This window comes from Eulemur rufifrons, chromosome 20 (genome assembly GCF_041146395.1).
Source record: "Eulemur rufifrons isolate Redbay chromosome 20, OSU_ERuf_1, whole genome shotgun sequence".
In the NCBI taxonomy this organism is placed as follows: Eukaryota; Metazoa; Chordata; class Mammalia; order Primates; family Lemuridae; genus Eulemur; species Eulemur rufifrons.
In genome coordinates, this window is record NC_091002.1 from 24,039,719 (window position 1) to 24,056,867 (window position 17,149).

General features: G+C 45.7%; 1 protein-coding gene across 1 annotated transcript in view; it reads right to left on the reverse strand.

Moving 5' to 3' along the window:
* Positions 1-757: 757 nt before the first annotated feature.
* CHMP4B (charged multivesicular body protein 4B) overlaps positions 758-17,149 on the reverse strand; it is a 40,906-nt gene continuing 24,514 nt past the window's right edge. Inside the window, exons 2-5 of the mRNA XM_069495734.1 lie at positions 6,042-6,219; positions 4,296-4,410; positions 2,840-2,966; positions 758-1,626 (exon numbers count right to left, since the gene is read on the reverse strand). Of these exons, the coding sequence (XP_069351835.1) occupies positions 1,562-1,626; positions 2,840-2,966; positions 4,296-4,410; positions 6,042-6,219 (485 nt within the window). The 3' untranslated portion in view covers positions 758-1,561. The remainder of the gene's footprint in view (positions 1,627-2,839; positions 2,967-4,295; positions 4,411-6,041; positions 6,220-17,149) is intronic.

Consider the following 17,149-nt stretch of genomic DNA (forward strand, 5'->3'; position numbering starts at 1 on the left):
ACCTCCGGAATGATCTAGTCCCACCCTCTTGCTTTCTAGATGGGCAAATGAGACCCAGGGAGGATAGGCAACTTGCCCCGGGGCACCCAGTGAGCAATGACAGTGTCTAATTTCACTCAGGTTGGTTTTAATCTTAAGAAGTTTGAGGATAAATACAGGGGGACAGAGGTGTCATCTCAATACTGCGAATCTGTACGCAGAATTAAGGACGAACATGCACATACCTACTTTTCTGACGAGAGTCCACAGTGTTCATCAGATTCTCAAGGGGACACAAGAGGAAAGAAAAGTAGAGAGAGTGGAAGGGGCTGGGCTGAAGTCACATGGTGAGTCACAGCAGACCTGAGATGACCCCTGTGTCCTAGATTCTCAGTCACTGCCCTGCACTTCCTGCCCATGGGAAAGGCCGTTTTCTTCAATGTTCCCGATGGACCTTGGCGGCGGGAACACCCTGGTTTCTCACAGGCGGAGGCTCCTGCAGGCACTGCCCACCGACCCTGGCCGAGGAGACCCAGGGGAGACCCTGGAGCTGCACAAGCACCAACTCATCCGAACTGTGCTCACAGGGTCCAAGCAAGGTGAGGGCCGCTCTAGACCCTGAACAGGTTTCTGGTAAGACAGGTTCTGCTCTTTGGTTCAAATGGTTGACATATGTCACGGTCAAGACTTCCATGTGTTTCCAGACTCCACTGCACACCCTGCTGGCCTGGAAAGGGTCCGCTCCCGAGGCAAATGATTGACTGAACACAACAGCAAAGTATGAAAATTAATTGAGATATTTAATAGACAGTGCAAACCATAATTTCATCTGAATATAAATGTATGCATGTTTTCAATGAGATATCTATCAGTTATCACAAACAGCAACAAGGACCTTAGAGTTATGTTAGAAAACTGTATAGCTGGAACTTAATTCTAACAATCTCACTTGCTCTCAAGAGAACACCATCCGTTTCAAATTAGTGTTACAAACTCCAAAAGACCAGGGGAGGAGGAACGAGGAGTGGGCCAGAGTGGTAGACACAGAGCCAGTACACAGGTGATGGACAGAAATACAGCTCTCGAGGAAATCAAAATCAGATGCATTATTACAGCTAAGGACAAGGAAAAAGCCTATGGCTTTTAAAAAACGACTTTTCTGCCAGTACCATACAAGTATACAAAGAGATGTGCGACAAGTCCACTGACTTAAAGGGACAGAGGCTACATTTTCAGGTCATCTCAACTGCACGTGGTCGACCCTTTCCATTGAGGATTCAGCAGTGGAGTTAGCGTAGTCCAGAAGCTCAATGTTGGATTTGCAAATACAGTTTATTTTACAGAAATTCAACATTATAAACAGCAGGCACCTCCCACCCCGCCCGCCCCCCTCCCCCCGCCCGTCCCACCGGGTGCAGACCATGCTATGCAGAGTGAGCAGCGACGTGGCCCTACTGCTTTGGAGTGAGACTGGAGAGCGATGGAACTGCCTGCACCACGGCCTGCCTGCCCCGCACACACGCGCGCCTGCCCACTGCGCAGGCCACCAGAGTCTGTCTGGGCCCAGCCCGCGCGGGCCCAGTTACATGGATCCAGCCCAGTTCTCTAATTCCTTCATGTCGTCGTCTTCTTCTTCCTTCTTCTTCGCTGTGTGAAGAAAGAGAAGGTTATTTAGCAGGGCTGGCTGGGAGCTAGGGCAGTGCTGTGTGGTGTCCACCTGACAGGCCTCCCCAGCAGCCAGCCTCATCTCCAGGCCGTCAGGGGACGGCTTCTCAGTGCCCAAAACCTGCAACAGAAAACCGGGCACACTTTCTGCAGCACCTCCTCTCCACCCCCAGCAGGGCCAGACAAAACAAGGATTCTACACTGAGAGTCCATCAGGGTTCCCTAGAGGCCTCGGTCCCACAGCATCCAAGGTAGGGGGACAGCAGGAAGAACCCCCAAGAGATCTAATCCTTGCCGACCCCCCACTCCTCCTCAAGGTACCCAAACCACCTGTATACACCTTCAGGTGGCCTGCTGGACAACTCTGCCCACACACACTCCAGGCAGCCAACTCTATTTGAGGGGCCATTTCCTCTCTATATACAGGAGAGGGAGATGACCACAACCTGGTCACACACTGTTCCCGGGGCGCTCTCTCCATGCCATATCAAACTGCCTCACTTTTTCTAGAAGTTCTGTGTGGCATACTGCTGCCTAGGGGTGAAATATTATGGGAGGGGAGGGGGAGAAGGAAGAGGAAGAAAGAAATGGAACTTTTATAGAACCAGGTCTCTGAAAGAGCCAAAGCTGTTTCCTTCCTACAGGAGCTGCCTCTGAGGCCCTGGGCTTTTCCGGGTGAGCACAACACAGGATACTAGACAGGGGGCAAGAACTGTCCTAGACTTAAACTTTCACACCTTCTCACAGTGCCTGGAACTTTCTCTTGTTTGGTAACACAGGAAAAAATCATTCTAGAATAGAGGTTCTCAATTAGGGGTGATCCCTCCAACCTCTGCCAGGGACATCTGACCATGTCTGGAGACATTTTTTGGCTGCCACAGCTCAGGGGCAGTCACTATTGGCATCTAGTGGGTAGAGGCCAGGCGAGATGCTAAACATCCACAGCGCACAGGACAACCCCACCCCCACTCCCCACCACGCTGCCCAAAGGATTATCTGGCCGTGTCAACAGTGCCAAAATTAAGAAACCCTGCTCTAGAGGGAAACTAGTAAAGGGCAGGTGACATTGTCTCTGCGGCCATCCTACCTGGTTCTCAATCCTAGGCAAGCTCAGGACCCAAACCAAAGGCAACCGACCAGAAGATCACAAGATCACCCCCACATGGCATCCTGACTGCGGATAAGAGGTACTCACCGGGTTTTGATGGTAGGGCTATAGAGGGAACATTTGGTAGAGGGACTGTTTCGGGTCCACTGATTTCCAGCAGATTCTTGTCTAGTTCCTCCTGTTCTAGTTCTTCTAATTCTGCCATGAGTTCATCCTGGTAAAAGGAAACACAGAGTGAGCACCCTCCCTGGGAACCCCAGCCCCTGCGGCCGTGCCTCGTACTGACGCTGAGTGGACACACACACCCTTCTGAGAAGGTCAGAGAGGAGAAAAACTCCAGGTTCCACTCTCTGTGACTCAAACATCCTAACAAGCTTCCACTAGGGAACGTAATACACTGTCGAGCATCACAGATGTATATACATCTGGTGTCCTGCACTAGACTGTGAGCATCTGGGAGAGGAGACCGTATCTTTTCATTCCTATTTCATCTTAGAGCTGGGCACAAAGAGTGTATACTCAGGAATGTTTTCTGAATTGAAATTAACTTGATTAGTCCAGCAAACTCCAGTCTGAAACACGAAAGCCCTGGTGCTGGGAGCTACGGGCAAGAGCTGCAGGCTGTTTACCTAGTTATACAGTGGGGGTCAGAAAGCACAAAGATTAGGATCAGTGGAGAGGAGCTGACCTTCAGGAGACACAAATCTAGCACATAATACAGTACTGTCACCAGGGGCTGGTATTGTATTATAAAACCTAAAGAGACTCAAGGTTCCAAATTGCTACAGCAGATATTGGTAGGTGGCCAAGATTCTGACAGATCCCTCAGGGGTCAAATGTAAATGCTCCCTCCTTGGCTTTGCCTTTACCTCATGTTGGAGTTGTCTGAGGGCAAACCCTGTAAACTTTTCCAGGGCATGGTCACCTCTGCAACCCCAGTTCCAAGCCCAGGGCCCATCACAGAAAGGTGAACTATTGAAACCAACTGTCTGAAGGGTCCCAATGAAGGCTCTATTACTCTACCTAGGCTTCTACCCCAAACAGAGAAAATATTCCTCAAAATCCAGAATTCAGGCCAGGCATAGTGGCTCACACCTGTAATCCTAGCACTTTGGGAAGCTGAGGTGGGAGAATTGCTTGAGGCCAGGAGTTTGAGCCTGATCAACATAGTGAGACCCCATCTCTGCAAAAAAATATAAAAAGTAGCCAGGCATGGTGATGCACTCCTGTAGTCCCAGCTACTCGGAAGGCTAAGGCAGAAAGATGGCCTGAGCCCAGGAGTTTGAGGTTACAATGAACTATGATGATGCCACCGCACTCTAGCCCAGGAGACAGAGTGAGGCCCTGTTTCTGGGGGGAAAAAAAAAAATCCAGAATTCAGGGAGGATTAACACCATGTCCTGTATATCTCCAAGTCTCTGGAGGGGTAAGAATTGGTGATTTCCAAACAAAATACTCCCTGCCTGAGAGCCTTCAAGAGCACATCAAGGGGCAGCCTGGGTGTCATTTATGAAGTTTACGTGATCTGTACAAAACCACTCACCTCGTCAAACTCTTCTCCAAACCCTACAGGTTTTGAAATTGCTGTTGAAATCTCCTCTGCAAGTTCCTGCTGGTCAGCAATGTCCTGCATTAACTCATCAACTTTATCGATGTCCCTTTAATGAAATGGACAGATGTCATATCAATTGATTGGTCTGTGTAAAGAGGGCCTGCAAGGCAGGAGCAGAAACCCCATTCCACACAATCAACTTCCCAGCTACGCCCCCTACAATTATTCCCTGTAAGGAATTACTTTTCATTATTGCCTTCCTCCAACCCTTTAAAATAGAGAATCACAGAATCAAGGGAATGTCCTTAAGACATAACCTACTCCAACACCCTAAGGAAATAAGGCAAAGTTAAGTGGCAGGGTCAAGGTCCCAAATGCAAATTAGAAACCACGTCAGATGAGACGATAGGACTTCTAACTCCTGGGCCAATAGCTCTTCTTCAAGCTCAAGGGCAACTCTTGTGTGGGGGCAGGGGTATAAAATCACAAATCATAAAATATAGCCACGCCACCTGACAGGCCCTTCCCATCTACTCAAATCCACTTATGGATCCTCTACTAGCCAAAAAAGAAAGGCAAAAGTGCAGAATTGTTTTCTATACACTGTCAATTGACACCAATACAAATACACAATTATGCAATATAGTATGTACACATGTACTTGCTCAGCCCAATGAATATCCACCTCAGACAATACTTCACTTATCTGAAGGCTACTTTTCCTGCTACCTCACATTTCTAGAACAGCATCAACAATCTTTTTCTGTAAAGGGCCAGATAGTAAAAACTTTAGAATTTATGGCTCTAAGGTCTCTGTTGCAAATATTCAACCCTGCTGTGTAGCACAAAAGCAGCCACAGACAATATGTAAATTAATGGGCATGGCTGTATTTCAATAAAACTTTATTTACAAAAACAGATGACAGGGCCACAGACTGCATTTTGCCAATCCCTGTTCTAGAGCACAGCTGCATACCCAAGAAGAAGGAAAAAAGGCTCCAAGCACTCCCAAATATATGCTACCAAATCTAAGCAATAAAACAAATGCAGAATTTTGTTCACAGGAGAGGTCCTCATTTAGAGTCCAGTTACCCTGCCCTTTAGTTACAATTTTGACAAGCTTATATATCTAGTTTCTTAGGCCACTACTCATGAGAATAGCCATATAGAAGAGGAAGGACTGCCCAGGCCAAGAACATTGTCAAAACAACAGTCATAACCTGAGGGCAAGGGAGGAGGCAGAAAATTCCGTTTAAAGCAGACGTGGGAACAGATCCAATGCCCTCAGATGCACCACACATTTCAAGGCCCCTGAGAGCATCAAGAAAAAGTCATGGACACTGACTCTAATCCCAGTTCTATCCAAGCTCCCATATAACCCAGGACAAGCCAGCCTTCTTCTCTGGGACACGGCTTCCCCACCTTGATAATCAGAGGCCTGGGCAAGAGGACCTTCCAAGAACCTTTCCAGCTTGAAACTACTCTCGTCATAATAACCCTGAATTACTCAGAAAATATTTTTTCGTAACATAAGATCTGCTTCCAAAGGCAGCAGGGCACATATTCTATTTTAGAGGAAGTTCCCAAAGAGAATGCAAATTAAAACAAACTCATGTGCTTGAATGGGTAAGTCAAGGGGTCCGTCCACCCAAGGCCATGGCCCAGGCGTGAGGCATTCCAGGGCCAGCACTGCCCTGCCCCGCAGGTGCCTCCCTCCACCAGCAGGTGGACACGTACATGTTGTCGTGGGCAGCCTTCATGGCCTTGGCGGCATAGCCCATGTTCTTGAGCACCTCCGTGTTGGTGTTGGCGTTCTCCAGGGCCTCCCGCTGGAACTCGATGGTTGATAATGTGCCATCGATCTGTGCCAGCTGCTTCTCATACCTCTTCTTGCGCTTCAGTGCCTGGAGGGCCGCTGCATGGGGGAGAAAACAGGGTTTCAGAGAGCCCAGACACAAGGTGATGTCCTAGTGTTCACTTGAGTCTTCTCCCCACTTGTACTGGATACGCCTCCGCTGTTGCTTCCACTATAGCAGAGGGTTAATGAGGGTCAATAATCTCTTCTACACAAAGAGCACACAAAATTTACTAGGAAAACTATATAAAATTCACATATCTCAGAACACAGCCAATAAACAAGGACACAAGCAAAAACTCACACTCTGGTAACTACACATACACAGAGAGAAAGAATGCACTTTAAGGTCAAACTACCTTAGGTTCAAATCTCAGGTGACAGACTTAGACGGGCTATTTAGCTTCTTCCCTGCTGCAGTCACTGAGAGGAGTAAATAAAATTAAACTATGTAAACATCACCACCCCCAAAAAAGGATAGCTTTGTTTTGCTTTGTTTTATTTTAAGAGACAGGGTCTCATTCTGTCACCCAGACTGGAGTGCAGTAGTATGATCATAGCTCACTGAAGGCTCGAAATCCTGGCCTCAAGCAACCTCCCACTGCAGCCTCCCAAAGTGCTAGGATTATAGGCATGAGCCACTGTGCCCGGCCTGCTCTAATTACTATTATATAAAGCAACTTTAAAGTACCATTTTATGCCAACTAAATTACAAAAATAATAACTATACCAAATACTAGATCAGTTTGGGTTAAAAAGCTATTTCATGCAAAGCTAACGACTCTGTAAATTGTTATACTGCTTCTGAAAAGTAACATGGCAACAAACAGCAACCGCCATAATGATGTTCTTGCCCTCCGACCCAGTGATTTCCTACTGGACATTTATTCAAAAGCAAAAGGCCCCATGCCTAAAGATGGTTACTATAGCTTGTGTCTCTATCACAGTATAAAAGAAAATCAGGTTTCAGGACCCTCTAAATTTATTATGCCAAGGGGGCAGTTAAGCCCTGACTTAGTTACATAACATGTTTGCAATTCTGCTTCTTAGATTATAGCTTAGCTCTCTTCCTTATTGTTCTTATTCTGTAAATGACCAGGAGATCAGACAGAGACAAGACCTCTCCCCTTCCAGTCACTGATCTTTGTTATAAATAACTGCCTCCTTTATTGTCCTGTACCTAACTCAGACCAGATGATGCAAAAGACCCCAAGACCGCTACATCTTCTACATTCTTCAGTGCGGAATGTTAAGTATATCTTTCCTGAAAGAACAAGACCACCTCAAACTAATGCATTAAGCCTTATACAGAAAGATGTTGAAATTCTGTTAAACTTCCCTAACCTTTGTCTATTATAAGTGATCTCAAATTTCTACACTTCAGAACACTGATTTCCATTCTTTAGAATCTGTGCTTCCAGGGTGGCCTGTCCTCAACTTTGCACTTGAATAAACTCTCTTTAAACTAGATTCTGACCCTTTTGATTATTTTTAGATTGACAGTAGAAAACACAACTAAATTAAAAGAAAGAACTCACTGCCATGGACATGAGTCAGACATGAGCCTGACTATTTGGCAGGCCGATGACATCTTCTATCTTAGCCTCTAAGCATGTTAAGGCTGTAAGAGATCATCTCATTTTAAGGTCCAGTCAAGGTAAGCAATTTAACCAAGGTGCATTTGGGGCAGAGGTGGGGCCAAAACCACATCTCCCTGCTCAAAACACAGACTTACTGTCTCAATTCCCCTCTTTTCAGATACTCCAAAAAGTATTTTTAGCACACATCTTAGATGGTGTTGGGGCTCAGGACACATTACCCTAAAATATTAATATGACTGTAGGACCAGAATATGCCACCCCTAAATATGCTTCTTCGGCATAGTGTGAGCTGGTGACACAGAGCAGGGACCCCTCTTAAGGGCCTGCCAGGCCCCTCAAGCATGGAAATAAAGGAAAATCTTGAGTTCCTTTAAGGGAAGTTCCAGGGTGCCTGGCTAGCCTTGAAAAGTGAATGGGCAACCTGAAGAAAACAATGACCTCCTAAAGTGTTTTGGTTCCCTATGGAAACTAAATGACCATATCTTAACATATGTTCTAGAGTTTTTCAGAAACGCCCACCAGATGGAAAATGCAGATAAGGAGGAAACTGAGGAACTGAACTCTGACTGCCAATCTTCGTTCTTTCTAAATTTTCCCCTGAAGGGCCCTCCATAGCCATCTTAACGTTCCTTTCCACCAATCCAAGAATCTCGGAATCCACCCATCCCCCGCCCCCTACACTTCAGGATATCCTGCCTTTTGGGGCCAGGCCAATATATAACCTGCACGTCTTGATTTGCAATTCTGCCTACCTGAAATGTGCCTCTGCCTTTAAAAAGCCCAGCTAGTAAGCCATCGTGGAGTTCAGGTTTCAAGGTTAGCTGCCCGTTCTCCTTACTTGGCGCCCTGCAAATAAGCCTATTTCTCCTGCTGCAACCCTCGGCTTCAGTGTCTGGCTTTACTGTGCCAGTGAGTGAAGCCCAATTTGGTTTGGTAACACTGGTTATTCTAAGAAACTGCAGACACAGGAGTAGTTCCAAAAAGCTGTCCTTTTAAAAAGAAATTCATATCTATAAAGGAAATCTAAATTAGTAAAAGTATCTGTATCAGGAAGGTGGTTGCTCCAGATAACTTTAATTACCTGAATTTTTTTTTTTTTCCCCAAGACAGAGTCTCACTCTGCTGCCTGGGCTAGAGTGCCATGGTGTCAGCCTAGCTCACAGCAACCTCAAACTCCTGGGTTCAAGTGATCCTCCTGCCTCAGCCTCCCGAGTAGCTGGGACTACAGGTGCATGCCACCACCCCCAGCTAATTTTTTCTATTTTTAGTAGAGACGAGGTCTCGCTCTTGCTCAGGCTGGTCTTGAACTTCTGAGCTCAAGCAATCCTCCCATCTAGGCCTCCCAGAGTGCCAGGATTATAGGCATGAGCCACCACACCCGGCCTTACCTGATTTAATCTCCATAAAAACACAACCTTGACTCACCATACAATTCCTCCCCTCATGCCCCCATAACTTGTGCCATAATTTAGTGTTGCCACCACCCCCCAGAAGCTCTAAGCCCCTGTTCCTTTCTGTAGCTCAGGTTGCTATATAAGCTTCAATCATCTGACCCTTCCTCAAGCCTCATATTTTGTGGGACTTCCATGAGTAGGTATGTAACTAAATATGGTTTTTCTCGAGTTAACTGGTCTTACATCAATTTAATTCATAGCCCAGCCAAAGAACATAGAAGGGTGAAGGGAAGCCCTTTTTTTTTTGCTTTCCTTCAATGAGCATCAAAGCCAGAAGGGAGGCTCAGCACAGACTCAGATACAAGGAATGGCTGGGTTGGGTCAGGGAAGCTCTACATAACCAACCACCTTTGCCATAGACAAACATGTCAGAGGGAAGATGCCCTGGGAGAGTCCTGTAAGTGCCTCCAGGGCCTGGGGCTGCTGACCTGCTTCCTGTGACTTGGTGCCATGTTGCTTTTCCAAAAAAGCTACCCGGACACACTCTCATCACCATTCTTAAGCCTCCTCAGGCCAGGGGCCAATGTCCCACAGGTACCCCTTTCCCAGGTCCCCTCCAGACCTCCCCAGTACCCAAGATTCACCGAGGCCTTTGAGAACCTTCTGCATGGTAACCGAACAAGGGGGCAGTCCCGTCCACCTCCTAATTTCATTTACTTCTCCGGCACCCACTCACAGGGCAGAGATCAGAGATCCCAGATCCCACTTGAACAAAGGGACTGGGGATCAGAAAGGCATCTGGGGAAGGAGGGGCTCAACCAGTGGTCTGCATAACCCCCCAGTGCCCCACTCTTCCCCATCGGAATGATAGCAAGTGCCTCTGAGACAGCTCTCAAGAACAACACTGAGAAGATGGCAGAGCTGCTTGGCTTTCCGGTGTCCTGAGGATAGCAAGAGCTTGATAAAATGTTTATGAAACTGATTTTATACAGTCAGCTACATTCTTAGTTTTAAAATAAAGTTATTTCCCTATTAACATCATAGACTTAGAACTGCTTTATCTTTTTCTCTAATACATTTTTTTTTTTGAGAACTCTCAGAGAATATCTAATACATTTTCAATTGACAGTGACTCCTTATACGCCAATTCTAAATTTCTCTGGCCATCACCTCCACTTTTAAAACCCCGTAAGCAAAAATTGATCTGGAAGCAAATATACCAGGGAGGTAAGCAAGAGACACCCTTCCCCACATGAATGAAATAATACTCATATAATTCATCTTTGCAGACCAACATCTGGCATGATGACTGGTACACAGTAAGTGCTTAATATATATCAAATTGAATCTCTAATTTCATCTGTTTTATAAGGTTTTCATATATTCTATGCAGGGTTCTTCGTGTAGGATGCGCCCATATTTTATCTCTTGTGCATCTCTGACTCAGAGGAGAAATGATAACATCTGCATTCCTCCTGGCCCATAAAACAGGAACTTCTAGCAAGAACCCTGCTGTGAGGTGTGCCTTCTCTGAGACCAGGGAAAAGTGTGCTAAGCAAACAGCCTCACCCCCCAAGTCTCTCCCTCCTACCAGCAGGGTTCTATAGTCTCTTCCCCTCCATGCAATGAACTCTCCTGGATGGTGTCTAGCAGGGTCTGTTGATTTTATTTTTTTTTTTTTACCCAGGTCTAACTTCTGTGTGTATTTCTCAACTAGAACTCCAAAGAGAAAGGCTACATGATTAATTTTCCCCCTCAGAAGCCCCCAAACATGCTTCATGAGTAAAATAACCTTGAAAATAGACATGGAGTCAGCATCTAGGTTGCAGGAAAGTGTGTAGACATAAATATTCACAGCACTTGAACCATCTCCAGTATCTTACAAACAAGTGGCACAGTGGTGAGGTATAACTTAGGGCAAACTAAAGGCTTAGAGGAACTAGAGGGCTTCACAAGTAAAATGGCATTCTTCCTGAATACTGTTACCCTCAAAGTAAAACTTCCTCTATCTTACGCTTATTTCTGACAACAGAAATTGGCTTCTATATGTAGCCAAAGTTTAAAGGGCCAAGCCCAATATTTATATACATACATACTGTCTCTTAATGTCTTGTTTTAACGTCTCCAAATTCCTGATGGTTTGATTAAAAAAGCAAATACTAGATTAAAGAAGAGCTGTTCATCTAAATCAAATATTTAAAAATGTGGCGTCCAAAGTAATCGCTTTTCTACCAAAGAACCGCCAGTGTCATTTATAACACAATGGCTTTAATAATTGAAATCTAACCCAGGCTAAAAGAAGTTTGAGAGGTTGCTTTTAGATGGAAAAAAACAGTCCTTGGAATCTCCATATTTAATTACGCCTTTGCCGGTTCCAAGAGAGTAATTACAGCAGCAATTACAGAATCTAATAACCAGTTTTATTGGCTCTGAAAGCTGAAGCAAAAACAACTCCAACCATGTTGAAATAAACATTGGTCTCTAGACATTTGCTTCATTAGACCCTCCAAACAGCTATTTAGAGGAAAGATACAGAAGAGATACCCTAAGAAGCAGAGAAACCAGTTGAAAAGACGTTCACCCAGGACTGGAAACTCTATCTGCAGGTCGTTAGCCTACAGAAATCACTTTCAGAGTAGCCATCAGTTCAATACAACTGGATAGGACGTTTCTTTCTCCTAGACAAACTTGAATTCTCTTTGAAAAGTTTTTGAGGAGGGCAAGTTTGCCTGTCCCAGATCTGGGGGGTGTTTAGCATAGGGGCAAACAGCCCAGGGCATCTCAACAGATGCCAAGAAGTCATAACCACATACTCATTACTAATACTGAGAGATTCGGACATGGGGGGAAGGAGAGCCCAATAATACGCTCTCAGTAAATGAATGTCTACAGTCCTTTCAAAGACCCAGGAGTCTCCAGCTGCAGTCCTCTAGCAGAAGGTACAGCACTGGAGGGAAGAAGAGTGCCTCTGCTTTCCCGCTCTCAGCACAAACGACACAGCAAACACAAACACTCTCCAGAGGACACTTACACACAAATGCAACACCAGGACTCCAGCCTAAGTGAGCATTCTGAAGAACCCTCAGCAGCCTGGTCCCCGCAGGGCTACCGGCAGGCAGGGAGGAGAGTGATGCTGAGGGAACCCTGCTTTGCCTGCCCCCGGCAATCATTGCCTGCTCATTTTGCCTGTGAATAAATCTCACATGTCCAGGTTATTCTCATAGCCAGGAGAAGCACATGTGGCCCTCAAGTCACTAGTCACTAGTTGCTGGACAGGGGAAGAGGGTAGGGGGATGTCATCTGCCCTGAATGTGTGGCAAGAAAAGACCCAAAGTCAAAATAACACAGTTAACCACCAATGTCAAAGAAACCCATCCTCCTCCTGTAGGAATGATTGTTAGTAACCATCCTTGCACCACATGGCATCAGAGATTGCACCAAACCTCGCCCAAGTAAGAGTTACACTCTTGGCATCACGAGCAGAGGGGGCTCAAAGGACTCTCAGAGATACTGAAGTCCAATCCCTCCCATTAGATAACTGAGAAATGATGCCCAGAAAAGCTGGCACAGCTTGCCAGGACCCCAGAGTGAGTCAGAGGAAGAATCAGGACTAGAACCCAGGGCTCCAGCCCACGGCTCTTTCCACCATCTCAAGTCTGTTATCTCCAAATTAAGTTGCTATAAATAAACCAGCAGTTCCCCCTGTCACAAGGAAAACAGTCTGCCTAACGCTCTTTCATCCAATTTCCAAACTCTGCCCTCTGCAAATTCCATTTAAAAGCTCATGCTGACAGATGAAAGAACCAGAAAGTTACCTGATTTGCTCTCCTGAATCCCCATTTAGAAGAAAAAGAGAAAAAAATGGAAAAGAGGTGCTAATCTGCCTGGTTTGAGAGTCCCTTCCCCAAATGAGTGCTGTTGACACTGCATGCAGTTTCAGAAGACAGGGCAGGGATGGGCTCTCATTTCTCTATCCTGTGTAAGGGTGGCTAGGACAGCATGGACCTGCAGGACCCACAGAGAGTTCTCAGAAACCCAAATGCACCTTGGAAATCCAGACAGAGGCTGTTGCATGTCCATCATTGCTCAGTGCCTCAGACTCACCTGCAGGACAGAGGGCCTCATCCTACAAAAGCCTTGGAATGTTGTTCCTGACCTTGCTGTATTTATTCCACACAGCTAAAGAGCTTAGCTAGAGGTGCAGAAAGCTTTTTTCAGAGCAGCCTCCTTCTCTGTGATGTATCTCCCTATTCCTCTAATTTGCTCTCCATGGCCTGGAGCTAACGCATTCCATTTAGAGATGGTAAAATAAGTACTTGTGTATGACCAGGAAATGAGTCTGAAACCCTGCTGATTTCATCAGCAAACACACAGGGACTACAGTACTCACTGCAAGGGAAAATTCTAGAGAGAAAGAAAGGAGCTCCTTATCTGTTTAACAGGGACAAAGATGAAAGAAATAATCCCCATAATCAACAACCTAACAGAATATCAAACTGCTCCAAAATCATTTAAACAGCACATACAAAGTAAGTTCTATAAAAGGCATGATAAAACACCTCCATAGCTAAACAAGCTTAGGAGATGCTGGGTCACATTTAGTTACAATGGTCATTTAGGGAATCCAGTTGTCCAACTTAAGAGTTTTAGCTCCACCATCAAGTTACCAACCCTAAGCAAATTAACCTTACTAATCTTCATGATGATGATAATAATACCCACCTCATAGGGTTATTATGAGGATTAAAGTGAGGTATGGGTGTAAGGCATAGGGCCTGACATGCAGTGAGTGCTCAGTAAATGTTGGTCACTGGTCTTGTTAACTCCAAGACTTCTCAGTGTCTACTTTAATAGAAAGAGAACACCAACACCCCACTGGCCCACAAGAAAAAAAAAGAAACAAATCAAAAAAACCAACAATACACACACACACCAACATCTGCAAAACACAGCTTGAGAAAACCAATTTAAAACCACTTCATCGTTTGGCCAGTGCCAGCATCCATCAATCTCTGTCCTTGGCTGATGCCCACCAGCAATGGGGCACAGAGAAAACAATGTGAGGTTTGGTGCCAGAAGACCAGGTCAGAATTCCAGGCCTGACTCCAGATAAGCGTCAGTAAGTTATTTCATATCTCTGAATGTGTTCTGTCAGATGCAAAAAGGGGGTGATACTACTACCCAAGGACGGATAAGAAAGATAATCTCTTTGAAAACACTCAGTGAATGTGAGCATTCTCTCCATCTTGCCTGTTTCTTTCCCCCTTTGCCTCTCTTTCCTTGCCTGTGTCCAACATTCTCTCTGGGAATCTCTGGATCTTCGTGTCCCATCTCCTAGCCCAGTGTGTTCCTCTAAGAAAGAGTATATGGTAAAAATATATAACAGCAGCTAACATTTACGAAGGGCTTCCTGGGTGCCAGGCACCATGATTGGTGCTTTACACGCTCATTGGCTCTTCCCAACAACCCTATGGGGTAGGTACTGTTATTATCTCACGTGAAAGATCAGGATATTGAGGCACAAAGAGAGTTTATCACCTACCCAAGTCATACAGTTAAGTAGTAACAGGCCTGGATCAAAGCCATGATGCCTCCCTGCAAAGGGCATGTTCTTTCTCCACAGAGGAACACCTACCCTGCACCAAGCAGTGTGCTGGGCCTGCTTCTGCCTGAGCCTGGGGATCTGAGAGCCTCCAGTGCCTTCCCCACCCCCGGATTCCATAAGCTAGCAGTCTGGCACAGAGGGCATCCGGGGGGCAGCCTAGTCAGATCAGTAACTCTCTATTAACTGGTAATCCATGAGGCTAGGCAGTAAAAGCCTCTGACTAGAAAAAAATTTTTTTCTAGTGGATTTGAAATTAGTTAAAAGCACATGTGATAAAATCCAACCATTTTGTCTTCCCCTACACTGAGGCTGATGAGTCTACATAGCTGAGGAGTTTGCGCAGAGTTTTCTCTTGTGTTTTAAAGAATAAATGTCTTCCTCATACCTGTCCTGTGTCTCCCCTTAACCATAAGCTTCTCAAGAGTGGAATCTACGTCTCCGTGCCACTAATGGCACTGAGATAGGGAGAAGGGAGGAGGCACTCCTTAATGCCCAACTTGGCCCTGTCATTTCTTCATCTGTCAGTGCCCTCTGTCCTCTCACCCCATAATGGCCTCTAGATCTTTTTTTTTTTTTTTTTGAGACAGAGTGTCGCTCCGTCACCCCAGGTAGAGTGCAGTGGCATCATCATAGATCACTGCAACCTCAAATTCCTGGGTTCAAGTGATCCTCCTGCCTCAGCCTCCTGAGTAGCTGGGACTATACTCGTGTGCCACGAAGCCCGGCTAAATTTTCTATTTTAATAATAGTAGAGATGGGGTGTTACTCTTGCTCAGGCTGGTCTTGAACTCCTGAGTTGACGCAATCCTCCTGCCTTGGCCTCCCAGAGTGCTAGGATTACAGGCGAGAGCCACTGTACCACTTGACATTAATCTTAGATCTGGAGGAAACTGCTAAGAGTTACTGGTAGAGTCAGTTAAGGTTATGACCAATTTAAAGATAGGCAACTAAAGTCACAACGGTTCAACAACTTGCTCAAGGTCACAAGGCTAGAGGTAATGGACAAGAAATCCAAGCCAGGTCTCCTGAACAGATAATGCTCCTTCCACTACTCCAGGAGAGACTGGTGTCTAGCCGGAACCTGCAACACAGGTTCTGTGATCCTGGATCTGGCTTCCAGTTCCAACTCTGCCATGACTAAATTATGTCGCTGAGCAAGGCCCATCATTTTTAGGGCCTCAGACTCTTCATCAAAAGATATGGGAAGGGTGGTTTAGATGTTCTCTCTATGTCTTTCTCCAGCTCCAACAATATATTAACCCTTATAGTTCTGAGATTTCCAGTAACTGGATTGAAACAAACACAAAAGGCTTTTTCTGGTTGACCTTGTGTGATCCTGAAAATGTAATATCCATATACTCCATTTCCCAAGTATTTCACATAATCAAGTTCTTCCCGTCCAATGAAATGAGCAGCCTCTCCTATTTTAACTGGTTTCACAAACTGAGTCAGAAAGATCAGAGACTCCCTCTAGCCTCTGAACCCTGCTGCTCCAGCTGGGCAGAGAGAAATTAGTACTTAGATCCAATGTTTGCCACAAATGTCACTCAGGAAGCAGAGGTAACTGTAGTTAGAATGTGAACCCAGATGCCCTCACCCTCCACCTCTTCCCAAGTTTTGGCACTGCTGCTCTCCCCTCTCTGAAATTCCTCTCCCCTACCAGCCCTGGGGATCCCCCTAGCTTAGCAGTCCCCACTCTTTTTGGCACCAGGGACCAGTTTCATGGAAGACAATTTTTCAGCCACTCCCCAGTGCTAGCATCACCGCCTCAGCTCCACCTCAGATCATCAGGCATTAGATTCTCAAAAGGAGCGCACAACCTAGATCCCTCGCATGCGCAGTTTACAGTAGGGTTCACGCTCCTATGAGAATCTAATGCTGCTGCTGACCTGACAGGAGGCAGAGCTCAGGCAATGATGCGATGATACAAACAATAGGGAACAGCTGTAAACACAGATGAAGCTTTGCTTGCTTACAGCAGCTGACCTCCTGCTGTGTGACCTGCACTGGTTCTCAGCCTGGGGGTTGGGGACCACAGCCCTAGCTGGATCTCCTGCCCCCACAGCCACTTCTCCTGGAGCTTTTTTCTGGGACCTTTCCCTCCTCTTCTCAGTTCCTAATGGTTGGAGCTTAAACCTTGATCCTGGATTCTTCTTTTCTCACATACTAACCTAACACCTGTTCAGAGCTTTGTATTTTGTTCTTTCATTTTGAAAATAAAGAATTAGTCATATCAGCCCATTTTAGAGATGAGGAGATTTGAGCCATGGAGAGATTAAGTAACTTGCTAAACTCTCAAAGCTTATGAATAACCAATTGGCAGAGCCAGGATTCAAATCCATAATTCTTCTTCTGCTTCTCGCTAAGACAGATGGTAGAGACCAGATTTT